This window comes from Marmota flaviventris, chromosome 9, assembly GCF_047511675.1.
Source record: "Marmota flaviventris isolate mMarFla1 chromosome 9, mMarFla1.hap1, whole genome shotgun sequence".
Classification (NCBI taxonomy): Eukaryota; Metazoa; Chordata; class Mammalia; order Rodentia; family Sciuridae; genus Marmota; species Marmota flaviventris.
The window spans coordinates 6,835,321-6,853,614 of record NC_092506.1 but is presented as its reverse complement, the minus strand read 5'-3'; the positions used below and the strand labels follow the sequence as shown (position 1 = coordinate 6,853,614).

General features: G+C 51.9%; 1 protein-coding gene across 1 annotated transcript; it reads left to right on the top strand.

Annotated features, from left to right (window-relative positions):
• Nucleotides 1–142: 142 nt before the first annotated feature.
• Sart1 (spliceosome associated factor 1, recruiter of U4/U6.U5 tri-snRNP) lies at nt 143–9,488 on the top strand. Its single transcript, XM_027944399.3, has 20 exons — nt 143–594; nt 1,971–2,028; nt 2,518–2,573; nt 3,087–3,213; nt 3,329–3,434; nt 3,678–3,755; nt 3,867–3,966; nt 4,053–4,195; nt 4,305–4,511; nt 5,669–5,793; nt 5,872–6,008; nt 6,092–6,225; nt 7,102–7,275; nt 7,387–7,497; nt 7,690–7,777; nt 8,177–8,267; nt 8,355–8,490; nt 9,021–9,110; nt 9,203–9,324; nt 9,405–9,488. Exons 1-20 carry the CDS (start codon nt 282–284, stop codon nt 9,421–9,423), a joined length of 2,415 nt encoding a protein of 804 aa, XP_027800200.2. The 5' UTR covers nt 143–281; the 3' UTR covers nt 9,424–9,488.
• The last annotated feature ends 8,806 nt before the right edge of the window (nt 9,489–18,294 follow it).

Here is an 18,294-nt window from a genome sequence, read left to right as displayed (position 1 = left end):
TTCCTTGCAGCTCTGCGATTCGGTCTTCTGGAGGAGAGGCTAACCCCGAGCCGAGTAGTGCATGCGCACAGACCGCCACCGCACCGAGGTGGCCGCGAATACGTAATCGGACCCTGATTCGGGCCTTCCCGTGAGCCTTTGGGGCCGACTCCCGTGCAACGCCGGAAGCAGCCATTCTTGGTTTCCGGCAATAGGACAGCGGCGGCCTTGCGACCCGGAAGTGTTCCCATTTTGCGTCGTCGGGGCTCGGCGGCTACCCGGCTCCAGGCGTACGCACCACTATGGGGTCTTCAAAGAAGCACCGCGGAGAGAAAGAGGCGGCCGGGAGCACGGCGGCGGCCGGCACTGGGGGGACCACCGAGCAGCCGCCGCGGCATCGGGAGCACAAGAAACACAAGCACCGGAGTGGCGGTGGCGGCAGCAGCGGCGGTGAACGACGGAAGCGGAGCCGGGAACGTGGGGGCGAGCGCGGGAGCGGGCGGCGCGGGGCCGAAGCCGAGGCCCGCAGCAGCGCGCACGGGCGGGAGCGCAGCCAGGCCGAGCCCTCCGAGCGGCGCGTGAAGCGAGAGAAGCGCGATGATGGCTACGAGGCCGGTGAGGGCGGGGCTTGCGCGGGGGGGCGGGGCGGGGCCCGGGCGCCTGCTTGAAGCTCGCCCGGGGCTCTTTTCACCTGCATTTGTTAAAGGGTGTTGGGATTAAAGGTTGATCCTCTGCACTGAGCCCCGTGAAGACGAACGTCTTCTGTTTTCCTCAGTTGTCTCGCATGACAGGCTTTCAAATAAATGTGTTGGGGGAATAAATGAACGACTGGATGAAGTGGTATCAGTGTGTCCCGAAGCAAGAGAAAACCTGGTGTTGGGAAAATCGCGTAGAGACCTGAGGCAGTAAGGTGGGCGGGGTCTAAATACCGAAGGACCCTGTGCATTATGCTCTGCTCTGCTCTGCTCTGCTCACGGTAGGGAGCCTAGGATTTGAGTTAGGGAATGGGTCAGATTCATGTTTGTGAAGCCCACTGCATTGAGAACTTGTTCAAAGACAGGACTGGAGGCCCAGGAGTCAGGAGGGCTATAAACCCACCAGTGAGGGCTGATTGTGGTCTAAACCAAGAATTTTGCTAGGAGGGAGTGATTAGTAATGTTAGACTCCACAGGGGATCAAGCAAAACCAAAACTGAAGAAGGAGGCTGGTGACCTTGGAAAGGCTGGGATCCAGGGCCACGTAGAGAGAAAGAGAACTTGGGTATTTAAGAGGAGGTAGGCTATGGGGATAGGGATTCAGGAAAGGATTTGCTCCTAATGGCAGGATGCTCTATCCAGTGGTGTCCAGCTTCTCTACATAGTGTTCAGTGAAGTTCTTTGCTGTTTGTGAGGTGGACGAGGGAGGTCCAACATGCTAAGTTATCAGTGTCCTGAACATGTCACATAGAAGAGTCACCAGTGTTTCTCAACTGCTTGAATTGCATAGAGGACACGGTCATGCTGCAGACAGCCCCTGCTGTGTGGGGAGAAACAGACCCAGCAATGATGGACTGTGCCAGAGTTCATGGCAGAATGGTTAATTCTGATTAGCAATTGAATGGGGCTTCATGAAGGAGGTGGTATTTTGATCTTTGCATTTGGATAGGATTTTTTGTCAAAGAGGGCAAGTCCAGATTAGATTGTTAGATTCCTGACAGTTTAGATTGAAGATACAGAATATACAGAAGTGGAGAGGGCAAAGTGAGGGGTACAGAAATTTGGACCTCTTGGGTCAGGAAAGGAGGATGCATAGAAGAGAGAGAGAGATCTGTCAACGGAAACTTGTATAGAGGAGCTGTTGGGGAGCCCAGAGAGGAAGAAGCTGCTGTTGTCTGGTGTTCAGCAGGCCCAGGTGCTGGTGAGGGGCCCTCATCTTTGACCCTGCAGCTGGAGTCGGTGATGCTGGCTTCTTGGCCCTGTGTTCAGCCCCTGCCATGCCTCTTGTTGTTTCAGCTGCCAGCTCCAAAAGTAGCTCAGGAGATGCCTCATCGCTTAGCATTGAGGAGACCAAGTGAGTACTATTTCCCTTGGGCTTCTGCTTTCTTCTTCTGGGGCAGCCATATTGGATGACATTCTCACACTAAAGTGGGCCAGGTGGAGTTGGAAGGGTCGTATGAATTGTCTTAGCTAAGCGTTTGAGTTATAGAGGGAGGAATTAAGATGCAGGAAAAAGGATGATATTCACTGGTTGGGGACAAGCCAAGACTAGCACCCATATTCCCTGGTAGGGAGACCAGTGCCATTTCCACTATCCAGGGCTGCCCAGGTTAGGGTGTATGTTTAGGATAGGGTTACTCATTCCCACCCTAATTTTTACCTCCTATTTGTCCAAAAATGCATGTGGTGCCCCATTTCTTGTGGGTTTTGTTTGTTTTTGTGGTGTTGGGGTGGAACCCAGAGTATCATGCATACCAGTCAAGTGTTCTTCCACTGATCTACATCTCCAACCTGACACCCCATTTATTTGGCAGCCCCTAACACTTATATCTCTTGTCCTTAGTAAACTCCGGGCGAAGTTGGGGCTGAAACCCTTGGAGGTCAATGCCGTCAAGAAAGGTAAGTTTAGGGCTGAGGATGGGGTCAAGGGAGGTACAGCGACCATCTGTAAGGGTCTGTGAAGAAAATGGTGTTAGAGTGCAGAGGCAGCAACACTCAGTGGTTGTGTGTGTGTATCTGCCAGAGAGCACAAGGCCTCTCCTTGCTGTAGTGGGGATCTGGTGTGTGGCTTGCTCTGGTTCACCATGGCATCCTCACTCTGGCTGGAAGGTGCTCTTAGTCGGGCTGAGACTTGCACAGTTGCTGCAAACTGACTGGACTGCGTGAGATTGGTTTTTTAATTAAAATAGAACAACATGATTTGAGGAGGTTTGGAAAGTGTAGAGGGTCCTGTCGTTCTTTGTGGGGGACACAGAAGTATGGGGATGGAGGGGGGGCAGGGAGGTGAAGGGTTCTTCCCCTTTCCCTGGCTCCTTCTGGCCCTCTGAGCTGGAAGGGGGCAGGGTGAGTGGCTCCCTCCTCTCCCCACCAGCCATGGGCAGGCATAGCCTCACGTCTGGGCCCCCCTTCCAGAGGCGGGCACCAAGGAGGAGCCCGTGGCGGCCGATGTCATCAACCCCATGGCCATACGACAGCGAGAAGAGCTCCGGGAGAAGCTAGCAGCTGCCAAGGAAAAGCGCCTACTGAATCAAAAGTTGGGGTGAGGGGTCCCAGCCAGGGACAGGCAGAGGAGGCTGCTATTCTTGCTGCCTCATGGGTTGGGGTTGGGGAGCAGGTGGTGAGCTCCCCCAATCCTCACTCCCTTCCCTCCTCAGGAAGATAAAGACACTGGGGGAAGATGACCCCTGGCTGGACGATACTGCAGCCTGGATCGAGAGGAGTCGACAGCTTCAGAAGGAGAAGGATTTGGCAGAGAAGAGGGTGAGCAGCAGGGCAGCTGGGGTGGTTGCTAGGGGCCTCCGGGGGCTGCCAGGTGAGGCTGGAGCCTGGCCCTTGAGAGGTGAGATGGCTCAGAGAGGAGGGGGACTCATGGTCGGGCCATGAATTATCTGCAGCTTGCCTGCGAGGCCTTCCCTTTTTGTGCTTCCTCTTGTTAGAGACCTGGGTGTTTGCTGGTGATGCTGAATGGCCCGAGGTCACAGGCCACCCCTCTCTGTCCCATAGGCGAAACTGCTGGAGGAGATGGACCAAGAGTTTGGTGTCAGCACTCTGGTGGAGGAGGAGTTTGGGCAGAGGCGACAGGTAAGGCTGCAGCAGCTGGGGAGGGCAGGATGGGGGTATTGCCACCTTGGTGCTGGGATCTCAGGGTTGGGTGAGTTACAGCTCCTGACTCAGGTGGATCTTCCTCCTTAGGACCTGTACAGTGCCCGGGACCTGCAGGGCCTCACTGTGGAACATGCCATTGATTCCTTCCGAGAAGGGGAGACTGTGATCCTTACCCTCAAGGACAAAGGTGAGCGAGCTGGGTGTTCTGGAGGAGGTCCCAGACACTGCTGAGCCAAGGGCAAGGGTGGGTGGTCACTGCCTCTGCCCTGTCAGGTGTGCTGCAGGAAGAGGAGGATGTGCTGGTGAACGTGAACCTGGTCGATAAGGAGCGGGCAGAGAAGAATGTAGAGCTGCGTAAGAAGAAGCCTGACTACCTGCCCTATGCCGAGGACGAGAGTGTGGATGACCTGGCACAGGCATGCCAGCAGGGTGGTGAACGGGGCAGGGCCTGGGCTGCTGAGGAGATGGGCTTCATGGCTTGTAAGGAGCCACCCTGGGTCCCAATCTGTACCTCTTGCCCTACAGCAAAAACCTCGCTCTATCCTGGCCAAGTATGACGAGGAGCTGGAAGGCGAGCGGCCACACTCCTTTCGTCTGGAGCAAGGCGGCACCGCCGATGGTCTGCGGGAGCGGGAGCTGGAAGAGATCAGGGCCAAGCTGCGGCTGCAGGCTCAGTCCCTGAGCTCTGTGGGGCCCCGTGTGGCCTCAGAGTACCTGACACCTGAGGAGATGGTGAGCGCCTCTGTGCATCGTACTGGAGTGCAGATTCTTTGTGCCCCTTGGGCTGTGGGCTGCCAGTTTGCACTCGGGGAGGTTGAGCATTGGCACAGGGCTGGGTTCCTAGGTGGTTTGTAAATGGCTGCCCGGGGGAGGAGCTGGGTGTTGATGAACAGAGACTGTTGAGCCAGATGTATCCAAGCTTGTGTTCCGGCTCTGCAATGCAGCCAGCTTGTGTCTTGGGTGAGTCATTTAACTGAACCTGAGGTGCCCATCTGGAGTGGCAATGACAGCAGCCACCTCATGAGGCTACTATGAATAGTGATAATGTTTGCAGATGATAATTTTAGAGGCTCACATGGATTTTGGGCTCAGAGGGATTGTGAACAGAGGCAAACAACAGGTGTGGTTGGTGTCTTGGCTAAACGGGAAAGAGTCTTGGAGCCGTACTACCAAGGCTTCCAGGCCTGGCTCTCCCACTTAGGAGCTGGGCAACTTTGGGCAGGGTATGTACCCTCTCTGACCTCATTTCTCTCATCTCACAGTAGAGTGCTAATAGCACCCACTTCACATGTGTATATGGGAAGTACTGGGGACAGTGCTTGGCACAGAATAACTGAACTGGGCGTGGTGGCACATACCTGTAATCCAGCAACTCATAGGGCTAAGACAGGAGCATGTCAAGTTCAAGGCCAGCCTTAGCCACTTAGTGAGATCCTATTAAAACGTAAAGAGAGGGGTTGGGGTTGTGGCTCAGTGGTAGTACACTTGCCTAGCATGCGTGAGGCACTGGGTTCGATTCTCAGCACCACATACAAATCAGTGAAAATAAAAGTCCATCAACAATTTAAAAAATATTAAAAAAAAAAAAAAAAAGTGGGGCTGGGGATGTGGCTCAAGCGGTAGCGCGCTCGCCTGGGATGCGTGCGGTCCGGGTTCGATCCTCAGCACCACATACAAACAGAGATGTTGTGTCCGCCAAAAACTAAAAAATAAATATTAAAAAATTCTCTCTCTCATATCTCTCTCAAAAAAAAAAGGTAAAAAGAACTGGGGGTGTGGCTCATAGGCAGAGCACTCTGGGTAGTCCCAGGTACAACTGAAAAACAGAAAATGATAGCTGTTATCAAGGTCATGGAGGCCTGCCTTCCACATCTCTCATGTCTCCTCAGGTGACCTTTAAAAAGACCAAGAGGAGGGTGAAGAAAATCCGCAAGAAGGAGAAGGAAGTGATCGTGCGGGCGGACGACTTGCTGCCTCTTGGAGACCAGACTCAAGACGGGGACTTTGGTTCCAGGTGGGTGTGACTGCAGAGGTGGGTGTGAGGCTGGGCTGGCCTGGGCCAGGGCTCACTCGAGGGGCCTCCTCCTCCCAGACTGCGGGGCAGGGGTCGGCGCCGAGTGCCTGAAGTGGAGGAGGTGGCAGCCCCAGAGGATGAGGAGAAGGAGCCTGTGCCCCAGCCCCCGCCATCAGATGACACCCGTGTGGAGAACATGGACATCAGTGACGACGGTGAGGGGCTGGTCAGCAGCAGGTGGGGATGGGTTGGGGACCAAGGAAGTGATATGAACAGGTGTCCTCCATCTCCCCACCAGAGGACGGAGGAGCTCTGCCGTCGGGGTCTCCGGAGGTGCTGGAGGAGGACGAGGCGGAGGTGGAGCTGCAGAAGCAGCTGGAGAAGGGGCGTCGGCTGCGGCAGCTGCAGCAGCTGCGGGACAGCGGGGAGAAGGTGAGGCCAGTGCCAGCGTGACTGTGACGGCCTGTGCCCGTGAGCACCCACATTTGTGTCAGCACAGGCGGCACTGCGTCCCACAAGGACTCTCCTTGGTGCAGAGCCGGGTCCTGAGCGAGTTTCTGGCCTTGGTGGGGTGCCCTGCATCTGCTTTCCTTTGCCCACTCTTGGGCACTCGCTATGGGTGGGGCTCTGTTCTCAAGCCTGGGCATCCTTGGCAAGCAGGACAGTCCCAGGGCCCTGTTATTGTGCTGGGGACAGCGGTGACCTTGTGAGCGGAGAGGCAGGCGGTAGTTTCTGATAGTGACGAGAGCTGTGCGGAGTAAAACAAGGTAGCGCGAGGTCAGTGCTCAGAGAGGGCCTATCAGAGGCATCTGAGCTGAGGCCTAGGTAACACAAGGAGATCGAGGGGTGGAGGCTGTGGGACAGCAGATGTCTTCAGAAGTGACCCTGGAGTGCCTGAGGCCTGGGTAGGCTGGGGTAGGGAGCGAGCAAGCAGAGAGATGGAGAGCCGAGGTGAGAGGTCAGCAGGGTCAGTTTGTGTGAGCTCTGGAGGCCATAGCCTTCCTAGCCTTCCAGGGCAGTTACATGAGGCCGGCCAGGCAGAAGTAGACATGGTGACAGAATCTCTTAGGAGCTTACTTTCTTGCAGGGGGCTGCAGGGTCAAGGGAGAAGTGAGTCCTTGAAAGGGGAATTGATTAGGTGTGGTATGGGTGGCAGGAGGGACCCTGGAGTGGAGACCAATTGGAAGGTCCAATGTGAGCTGTGGGAATGGCTTGCTTATTGTACCCAGGGAGAATTGGAGGGTCCCGGGTCTCAGTGGCATCACCCCAGAAACTTCTGGGTCTGCCCACAGCTGCTCCCTCCCCCAGGTGGTGGAGATTGTGAAGAAGTTGGAGTCTCGCCAGCGAGGCTGGGAGGAGGAGGAGGATCCTGAGCGAAAGGGGGCCATCGTGTTCAACGCCACCTCCGAGTTCTGCCGCACCCTAGGGGAAATCCCCACCTATGGTCTGGCTGGCAACCGGGAGGAGCAGGAGGAACTCATGGTGGGTCCCATGGTCCCCTCTTCTTGGCTGGCCAGCTCTGCTCTCAGCCACAGGCCTAGTGCTCAGGGGAGGGAGTGGGCAGCCCAGGCTGACCCTAATTTCACACCCCAGGACTTTGAACGGGACGAGGAGCGCTCTGCCAATGGAGGCTCGGAATCGGATGGGGAGGAGAACATCGGCTGGAGCACCGTCAACCTGGATGAGGAGAAGCAGCAGCAGGACGTGAGGATGGGTGTGGGCGGGGGTGTCCCTTGTGCCCCAGAACCCCCACCTCATCCCTAGAGTGGCTCTGAGGCCCAAGGGCTGGCTGGGGTTGGGAGGCTGTCCACAGGGTCCTTGCCTGGCAGGGAGTGACGGGGCGAGGGGGTAGGAGGAGCCTGTGTGGCTTGCTTATGCCCCACGTGTCCTCCCCAGTTCTCTGCCTCCTCCACCACCATCCTGGATGAGGAGCCCATTGTGAACAGAGGGCTGGCTGCTGCCCTGCTGCTCTGCCAGAACAAAGGTGCGGGCTGGGTGCCGTGGCGGGGAGGCGGGGTGCTGCCTGTGGGTGAGGCAGGTGCAGTGCGTGCCTCTGTCCCCCTCTGCTGCCTTTTCCTCAGCCCCGGTGCCATGAACATGGGGCCTTGAATCACTTTAGTTCTGGGCATTCGGTGGCAGCATCTGTCCCTCTGCTGTGCTGTCAGGACTCCGTGTCTCCTCAGGAAGGAGTGAGGCGAGACTGGGGTTAGGTCCCAGCTCTGCCATTTCCTGGGTGAAGGTCTTTGCCTGCGTGTGCAGTGGGCACGCTCAGCAGGGCGGAGGCTCTCTAGCACCCACGTGCTGGGGCTGCTTCAGGCTGCCTCGGAGCTGGGCCTGTCAAGGGTGTGGGCAGTCTGGAGTCTCATAGCCTCTCTGTCCCCAGGGCTGCTGGAGACCACAGTGCAGAAGGTAGCCCGGGTGAAGGCCCCCAACAAGTCCCTTCCCTCAGCTGTGTATTGCATCGAGGACAAGATGTAAGTGGGCACGCAGGGGTGCAGGCCTTCCCGGAACACGGAGTGGGTGGCCAATGGTTCGTACTGAGCCCCTTTATCTTGCTTCAGGGCCATCGATGACAAGTACAGCCGGCGGGAGGAGTACCGAGGCTTCACCCAGGACTTCAAGGAGAAGGACGGCTACAAGCCTGATGTTAAGATCGAGTATGTGGATGAGACGGGCCGGAAACTCACGCCCAAGGAGGTATGTGCAGGCCCCTTTGCAGATAGGGCCAGGCCAATGGTGACTGGGTCAGGGAAAGGCCAGAGCCCACTGAGGGGCCTGTTTTGCTGCCTCTGACTGGGGTCCTGGTGAGGTGGTAGAGTGACCTGGTGAGATAGGTTTCTGGCTCTTGTGGGCAAGAGTCAGCAATCCCCTCCCACCTGGCACGGGGGTCAGACAGGCACCTCTGTACCTCTTGCCTGCCTACTGCAGCCAAAGCCCCCAGCCCGAGGGCCACCATCCTTGAGGGCGTGTCCAGGCTTCTGCCGTGGCTCTCCACCCCACACTCACTGCGTCCAGCCCTAGCCCCGCATGGCAGGTCTCACGCCAGGTCCCCTGTTATGCCGGAGTCTGTGCCCTCTCCCCCTCCCCCCCTCCCTGCTGCCAGGCCTAGCCCTGGAGTGCGTGAATCAGCACGCTCTCACCCTATTGGGAAGCTCCTCCCGGGTACAGGTGGCCCTGGCCTCACTTGTAGTCCCTGCAGCTCCTGGCCCATGCCCTGTGTCCCCCAGGCTTTCCGGCAGCTGTCCCACCGCTTCCATGGGAAAGGCTCGGGCAAGATGAAGACAGAACGACGGATGAAGAAGCTGGATGAGGAGGCGGTGGGTGCCCAGGGACGTGCTGCATTTGTGGGTGCTGGTGGTGATATGCTGGGCCTCTTTCTGCCCCTGTGCTAACTGGCCCCTGCCCACAGCTCCTGAAGAAGATGAGCTCCAGTGACACGCCCCTGGGCACTGTGGCTTTGCTCCAAGAGAAGCAGAAGGCCCAGAAGACCCCATACATTGTGCTCAGTGGCAGCGGCAAGAGCATGAACGCGTGAGTGGGAGGTGCATGGGGAGGGGGTGGGGGGACTGCGCCCACTTCCCTGGAGCTTTACACCTCTCTTCTCCCTGCAGGAACACCATCACCAAGTGAAGCTGGCCTCCCCCAAAGCCCCTCCCCAACTTTAATGTTAAATAAAGTTCCCTCCTTATTTTTTCCTCCCTGGTCGTGGTGCAGAGTCCAGGGTTATGCCCAGGAGGAGGGGTAGGTGGTACTCTCAGGCAGCCTGGGCCTCTTGTTCCTCATCAGCTGTGTAACTCAGGCAAGTGGCTGAACCTCTCTGAGCCTCAATTCTGCCTTTTGTAAGTCAAAACAGCTCTGCTTCATAGGATTTCATGTGCAGATTCAGTGAGCTCATTCATTCACTCATTCCCTTGGAATTTGGGCATGAGCAAGATAGGACAGATCCCTGAACACGTGAGACTCAGAGTCTGGCCTCTCTGCCAGTTGACACCCAGTCATCAGATGGCACAACTAACTGAACAGAGATAACAGAGAACAACTAGTCTGGATCCTTGAAGATGATCCTTTACCTGCCTTGGCCCCAGCCAGCTAGGGAAACCAGTGTGTACCCTGCCCTCTCCACCTGTGGTGGCACAGGTCCTGCTATGGAGATGCCCTCATGCCTTCTTGGTGGACACTTCCTGATATGACGTGGAAGGTGTTCTAGAGACTTGGTTCCCCTGGTATCTCCAGGACTGCTTGAGCCACTGCCCTGTAATCTCCCCAGTTAGACAGTTTGCAGGGTGGCCCAGGCCTGCCCAGCCCAGTGGGATAGGGATTGAGTTCTGTACAGGGTGGAGGGGCCACTACCTGTGTCCGCCCTCCTTGGCTGCCTCAGTCTGTGAAGGTGAGGGCCATCCCAGCTGCACCTTGTCCAGGGCCAGGTCGGCTGAGCCAAGGCACTTGAAGACTTGTCCGGCACAGCTGCACCAGGAGAGGTAGGGCTCCTGCTGGGAGGGAGCTCTTGGGGCAGCCTGAGCCATCAACAAGATACTTGAGAGCCCAGCATATGTGGACAGTGACCCAGCTGCTACCTCAGGCATCAGAGAAAGTGGGTGTCCTGCTCCCTATCCCCCAGATACATTCCAGATGGGTCACAGATTTTAAAATAAAAGAATGAAACCAAAAAATAAATTGAAGGAAATGGTGAACTTTAAAATATAATCTTGGAGTGGGAGAATGTAAGGGACAAAACCCAGTTGCCTTAAAATAAACTATTAGTGTTGGACAATGTGATTTCTGTGTTGTAAAGACCACAAAGCAGGCAGGCCACTTTTTTCACTCTAGTTTGAACTCATTCTGATTTACTTTTCCCTTTGGCTGTGCCCTCAAGGTAGGTGCCTGCGGGGTGCACTTGTTGGGTCTAGGACTCGGGACTCAGTCCTTTCTCTCAAAACTGCATGCGGTGCTTCCAGTGTTGGGACCGACAATCTGGTGCTTCTGGCTGGCTGTTGAAGCTCATGCCTTATTTGCAGGAAATGGACCAATAGGCTGCTTTATCCCAGGCCTGGTCTAGAGCCAAGATGGCTCCATAGTAGAACTTTCTGGCTCTATCCGTGGCCACTGGGCAGATTAAATGGCAAGTCAGGGAACAGAAGGGCTCCCTAAGACACCTGAGGGGCTCCAAGCTGGTGCAGTCTGCTTGCTTCCTCTCTGCATCCTGTGGCTCTCAGGCTGAGGACTTACTCTTTTGTTATGTATTCTCACCTACTCCCTAGGCTGTGCCCAGCCCAGGTGCCCCGATAGGAGGGGCTACCAAGTGCCCTAGAGGCCTGTGCACCCAGGTCAGGTAGGACTCAGCTTTGCTGCTCAGCAGTTGGGCAAGGCCAGCAGTACTTCCCCTGACCCTCAGGCTCCTGGGCCCAATGATGCTAGAGTGCCAGCCTCAGGGATGATGGTCCCTTGGGCAGGGATGCCAGGTGAGCCCAACAGGCACTGATGTCAGATGTCTTTTCCATTTACTACTGTTTGTCCTTGGGCAAGTTACTCAGTCTCTGTAAAATGGAGTCCATGAGCCCAGATTTCTAGGGCTGGTGAAAGGCATGGTTGAGAAATCCATCTCTTAAACATTGGCTGCTGGCCTGCATAACCAGAGGAGCCAAACTAAGGCTTCCAGGGCGCGTGGGGCTAAGGCCCAAGGGATGGGTAACCCTTGAACAGGGCATGACCAGATGGGGTGGGAGGAAACCTAGCTCCTGCCTCCCCCATGGTACCTCACAGAAGGCAGGAAGTTGGGGGGGCTCAGCCACACCACATAACACCCCTCTCTGTTCTCATGAGCCATCTGGGCATGGTGAGGGGAACCCCGGGACAGGCTGGCTGTCCAACACTGGTGTGGCCTTTGTTCTGAGTGAGAGCAGGCCTTGTCCACTTTGCTCTGAGATCCTGCCCAGGTGCCCCAGATCTCCTTAAAGCCCCAAAGCTGTATTCCAGCTCCATTGGTCAGCTGTGGCCCATTCTGTATTCCTTTCTGGTTAAGAGAGATTTTTTTTTATTCAGCTTTTTTTACTGCTGTGACCAAAAGACCTGACAATTTTAGGAGGAAAACTTATTGAGATCTCAGTCCATAAAGTGTCAGAAAAGTGTGGTAGAGGAAAGTGGCCAGGATGTGGTCACCATGAAGCAGAGAATGAGAGCTCCCCTCACCACAGACAAAATGTATATCCCAAAGGCACACCCCCAGTGATCCACCTCCTCCAGTCACACCCTACCTGCCTCCAATTAATAACCAGTTAATCCTTATCAGACTGATTAGTTTAAGGCTCTCACAACCCAATCAGTTCACCTCTAATCTTTCTTGCATTGTCTTACACATGAGCTTTTGGAGGGACACCTCATAGCTAAAACCATAACAGATACTTAAAATATATAAACAGATGAATGTAATGCCAGCTGGGATTTACTATATAATCACTCCAGCATAAATAAATAAGAAAAAATATGGAGGGGCAGGGATATTAGGCAAGACTAGCAAGATGTCGATAGACTAACACTGGGTGATAGGCACGAGGGATTCATTATTACATTCCATCTATTTCTGAGTTATTTTGAATTTTTTCCATTAAGAAACTTTGCTTAAATAGAAGAAAAATGTGTTGGCTTAGCAACAGAAGAACGTACAGATGTTCAGTGAAAGGTGTGAACAAGAATGTTTACAAGAGCATGTTATAACAGCTGTCATCTCCGTCAATGGAAGGATAAAGAAATGGTGGATGTTCACATGTAGCAGAACAAATTCATGGATGAATCTCACAGACACAGTATGGCAGTAAAGAAGCCAGACATGAAACTACACACGGTCTGCTTCCGTTCAGTATAGGAATAGGCAAAATTATTTCTACTATTAGAAATCAGAACAGAACAATGCTTGGGACATAAAGAGCAAAAAGGCAGCCACCTGAGACTTGATTCTCTGACCTTCCTAAGATCCCGTGAGTTATCTAAAATGATCTAGAAAATTTCTTTTCTACTTAAACAACAACTTTCATATAGAACTAATATTTCTATTTGTCCTGCTTTCTATTGTTTTTCTCCTTTTTGAATAATTATTGTTTTCCCCTCTAGTGCTGGAGCTGGAACCCAGAGCCTTGTTCGCATGCTAGGCAAGCACTTTGCTCCTGAACTACATCCCAGCTCTGTTTTTTTTTAAATGATCGAGTTTTTTTTTTAATATATATAATATTATATATATACATATATAATATAAAAATATATATTTAAGTTGTAGGTGGACATAACATCTTTATTTTTATTTATTTATTTTTTTATGTGGTGCTGAGGATTGAACCCAGAGCCTCACACATGCTCGGCGAGTGCTCTACCACTGAGCCACAACCCCGGCCTGTTTTTGATGTTTCTTTTTACTTTCTTGGAAGTTCTACACCTGTGTCTATTCTTTGAAGCTTTCCCTTAACATTTTAACATGTGCATAAACAAAGCATAAACTTAATTCTGTTTCCCTTTAAGCCATAGGGAAGGCTTTGGATCCCTTTAATTATAGTTGCCCCTTCTGGTTTTAGATAATTTTATTATCCAGTATTTTTTGTTGGCTTTTAAAAAATATATTTATTTAGTTATCTATTTGTTACCAGGAGTGTTTAACCACTGAGCCATATTCCCAGCCCTTTTTATTTATTTATGTATTTGAATCAGGGTCTCACTAAGTTCTTAAGACCTTACTAAGTTGAGGCTGGTTTTGAACTTGTGATCCTCCTGCCTAAGCTCCCAAGCTGCTGGGATTACAGGCTTGTGCCACTGCACTAAGAACTATCCCCAAGTCAGCCATCACTGCCATCATCATCAATTCATGTTTTTATTAAGAAGCCTCTCTTCTCCTAACTGAGGCACACACCCGTCATCCTAGCAACTCATGAGGCTGAGGCAGAATGATCATAAATTGGAGGCCAGCCTGGGCAACTTGGTGAAACCCTGTCTTAAAAGGGCTGGGGATGTAACAGTGGTGAAGTGCCCCTGATTCAATCCCTAGAACAAAACAAAACAAAACAAATAAAAACAGCAGTAGCAGTCTCTCTAGCCACTTTCCTGGGGCCACTTTCATTCTCTGAGTTCATCTTTTATCAAAGTCCCACTGTTGCTCAATCTGAGTGTCCTTTCTTGTGCTGGGTGGCCATCCCAATCATGGGGCTGTGATGAGTTTCAAAGCTGCTTCATCACCCAAACTTCTCTGAGGTCCAAATATTCCCAAGACAGAGTTGGCCTCAATTAAGGCCTCTACTCCAGCCAGCTGGGCTCAGTCTTTCCTGCAACCCCCGTGTTCTCTTCCCTGAACTCTGGGCACACCTCATGCTGTCCACTCCTGCAGTTTCTCAGAGTCCCTCAGACTGCCATTCCAGGCCTGGAGGCCTCTAGCCCTACCTTTCTAGTTTCCTTCCTCCCTGACACAATGCGTGCTTTTTCTCAGACCCTGGAACTTTTCCTCCGGGTTGGGTGGAGGGCACAGAGAGAAACAAAATAGCCCTTCTGTGCCAATATGTGCTCTGCCTTGGGGAGGTTTTAAGGAAGGGTCCCCCAAATCATTGATTTGTCAGCTCTGGCCACAATAAGAGGGGGAACAAGAAAGCTGAGGGCAGATGGTCAGCACTTCCTGCCGAAGCCCTCTCAGCAAGGCAGGTGTGGGTAGAGACGGCAAATAGACCTTGATGGCCAATGCCAGCCTATGGCAGACATAAAGCAGCTGGGGGACCCATGTGGAAAAGGATGGCACTTGGGGACTTCAGAGAGGAGACCAGTGAGGAGAGGCAGGGAAAACAGAAGTCCAAGAGCTTCAGGGGGCTGTCAGAAGGAACTGCTGAAACAGTGTGGTGAGAAGGCCTGGGGACAGGGAGGACCACTTCAGAGATGGCAGTTGGTGGGTCTTCCCCCCGACACACACACGCCCTCCCGCCAAGGATCCACAGCCCCTTGAATTCTCAGAGGACAATGGAAAGGATGCATATAGTTGTCTGCAGCTGGGTTCCTATAGGGGACGCACGTAGCAACAGGGCTGCCATGAGTCCCCTGCACCCCAATTTGGGTACAAACTGAAAGAAGTTCCAGCAGGACAGTTCCCTACCCTCCAAGTGCTTCCCAGTCACATACTCCAGCTTCAAAGTGCTGAAGAGGAGGATGTGTCCCCAGACATTCTGATAATGCCTTAGTAAATGAATACCGCTAAGTATGTGGAACTTGATGCCAGTTGTAGAGTCCACCAGACACCCCAACTTTCTTTCTGCATACTGACCACAGATCACAGAGTGCCTGTCACCTGGTCAGCAGCAGGCTTTCCCAGCAGGCTGAGCCCAAGCCAGAGCCTTGAACATTCCAGCTGTTTTTGCCCAAAACACTGAAAGAAACCAGTCTGGCACAGAGCCGGATTCTTTAAACCCTTCCATACACTCCTTTGTCCACTCACTCACTGAGGACAGACCCGGTAGTGAGGTGGCAAAACCAGACCTCACAAAATGAAATTATAAGAACACTATCTTGAAAAACCAATGCCTGGGGAAAGGGTCAGTTCAGCCTTTCTTCAGGAAACCTAATTAACCACAGGTGCCTACTTTTGGATTTAAATAACTGTCATCTAGGAATCTGACTACTCCCTTTGGAACTGTAAACACCCCTGAGGCTTCAGAGACAAGGCTAGACATGGCTGTGAAAAGAGCTGGTTTCTCTTTATCACTTTTTGCTTCTGTAAATAGGCTTCCTGTAAATAGGGAAACTTCTGTAAATAGGGAACCTTCCCCAACCCTCAACACTCCCCTCCCCAACAAGGCCTTCTGTCATGTAGACTAGAATTTTTTAAAAGATATTTTTAGTTTTAGATGGACACAATACGTTTATTTTGTTTATTTAGTTTTTTTTTTTTAAATATGGTGCTGGGGATCAAACCCAGTGCCTCATGGATGCTATGCAAGCAGTCTACTACTGAGTCACAATCCCAGCCCTAGACTAGAAATTTTATGGCACCACATAGCCTATAAACGTTGTGAGAAACCGTGGATCAGTGCTCAGAATTTGGTGTTTTCTGGGCTCGGTGGTATAAAATAAAGTTTGGAGTTCTCCTTTTTTTTTTGGTACCGGGATTGAATTCAGGGGCACTCACCCTCTGAACCGCATCCCCAGCCCTATTTTGTATTTTATTCAGAGACAGGGTCTCACTGAGTTGCTTAGCACCTCTCTTTTGCTGAGGCTGGCTTTGAACTCATGATCCTCCCAACTCAGCCTCCCAAGTTGCTGGACTCACAGTCCTGCCCCATCACACCTGGCTTTGGAGCTCTCCTTCTGTCTGAGTGTTGCTTGCTGCTTCTGACCTGTTTCCCCCAACAGTAGAACACCCTGGTCTATTTCAGGGATATGCTGCAGTGCTCTGTGAGCAAGTTTTCCTAACAAAAGCTTTGGACTGCTCACCCTGGCGTGTGGTGCTTCTTTTTTTTGAATCCCAACTAGCCCTATCTCAGGAAGATTTGAGGCAATCCTTTGTGGCAATTCCCCTGCCACAGCTTTTAGGATGATGCCACATTAGAGTTCAGCAGTTGTTGTTTGGGGCATCTGGACCCTCAGACTGGCCTGAAGTTACTGTTTCCTTTTTGCATAATTGGGTGTCATGTTTTAGGGTTCTGCAACCCAGGGCAAGTTGCAGACGTGCTGGGTGGATGTGTTTATTGTGGCCCCTGCTGGTGGCTTCTATTAATACTGGCTGAATACATTGCCAGTAACTGCTTGCATCTCCTCACCTGGGCCAGAGTCCTGCAGGCAGAACCAGGAGGAAAGTCAGCACTCTGTCCAAGCAAGAGGCACTAAAGCAACGGACAGCCCATACTGTCCAAGTGTTAATGACTTAGACTGGTTAGTAACAAGTGTATCAGGTGCTTGGCAACTCACTGAAAACCTAGCAAGGGTTAAATAGCAAAGTAGACATTTTAGCATCATCAGAATCTGTCACAATCACTGAAAGAATTAATGGAGAGATTTCTAAGATTTTTTTTTCAGATTAGAACTTGTAGCCAGTATATTAACTACAGACATAAATGAAAAAGAACTAGAATCAGATTCAAAATCATTTAAATGGCATTAAAAAATAAATGTTGAACAGGGTGTTATGGCTTGGATTTTCTGTCTGTTGCAGTACTGAGGACTGAACCCAGGATACTGCACCACTTCACTAGGTCCCCAACTCTTTTTTTTTCTAAGTTGTTGAGGCTGGCCTTAAACTTGAGATCCTCTGGCCTTAGCTTCTCAAGTTGCTAGGATTTCAGGCATGTACCACCATGCTCAGTTATGGTTTGGATCTTAATATTCCACAGAGGTCATATGCTTGGTCCCCAGCCTATGGCACTATTGGGAAGTGTGAAAGCTTTAAGAGGTGGAGCCTAACAGAATAACAAATTAAGTTGTAAGGTCATTGGGAGTTGCTCTCGAAGGGGATGCTGGTCATCCTCTGCCATGTGTTCCCTTCGTGATGTACTATGCTGCCACAGGCCTAAAGCAACAGTGTCAAGTAACCATGAACTGAAAACACAAGCCAAAATAAAACTGTCCTCCTTTTAAATTGTTTATCTCAGGTATTTATCACAGTGATGGAAATTAATTTTAAAGGAGATTAAAACTGGGCTAGGATGTAGCTAAGTGGTAGAGTGCTTGCCTAACGTGTGCAAGGCCCTGGGTTCCATCCCCAGCACTGCAAAAATAACAAGAACCAAAGCAACAAACAAATAACACGCCTTATTCCTTCCATAGGCACTTGGATTCTCTTGCAATATGCCAAAGGATCAAACTTGACATAATATGATCCACTAGTGGGGTACTATATTTTTATACTCATGATATTCTGACAGTGGTTCCCCCTGAGGAATACTGCCCACACTTTTTTTTGCAAACTCCTCAAATTGGTAAGTAGAGATGGCTGGACCTTGAATGAGGAGAAAATCCAGGGTCCTTAACCCAAGTAACTTTTGAGGGGTTGCCTCAGCAACTACTAAGGATTAAGTGCTGGCCTTCTGCCTTCAACTGTAAAGGAAGGACCTACACCCATTTGGCTTCTTTGGATAGTGAAGCCAGCATAGTCCATATTTAAGATTTTTTCTAAAGCCCTGTACTGGGCCATCAGACAAGAAGTCATATTTAAGTGGGCCCCTGCAACAGGAAGCCTTCAGGAGATCAGGAAGCTGTAAGGCAGGCCCGCCGCTGAGCCTCATCTCCCTTAGCCCCATGGAATTACGTTCTCAAAGCTGATTGGAGTCTTTGGAAATTATATGCCACCAGTATTCACTAGCCCTGGCACTTCCCATGCTACTGAGAAGCACATACTCTGTAGAAGGAACCCACATGTACTCCCTATTCCTCTTGTAAGAGAATCCAAGCACATAGATTCCAACAGACAGCACCTGCAGTTCTTTCCTCGGTTTGAAACTTGACCTGTTTGCACATGGGCAGGCAGAGCAACCCTGAAACAAAGCCTGATGG

Coding starts and splice junctions, on each gene's coding strand:
- Sart1 (XM_027944399.3), top strand. CDS start 282: ATGGGGTCTTCAAAGAAGCACCGCGGAGAGAAAGAGGCGGCCGGGAGC. Junction 4,196..4,304: donor GTGTGGATGACCTGGCACAG/GCATGCCAGCAG, acceptor CTTGCCCTACAG/CAAAAACCTCGCTCTATCCT. Junction 8,268..8,354: donor TATTGCATCGAGGACAAGAT/GTAAGTGGGCAC, acceptor ATCTTGCTTCAG/GGCCATCGATGACAAGTACA.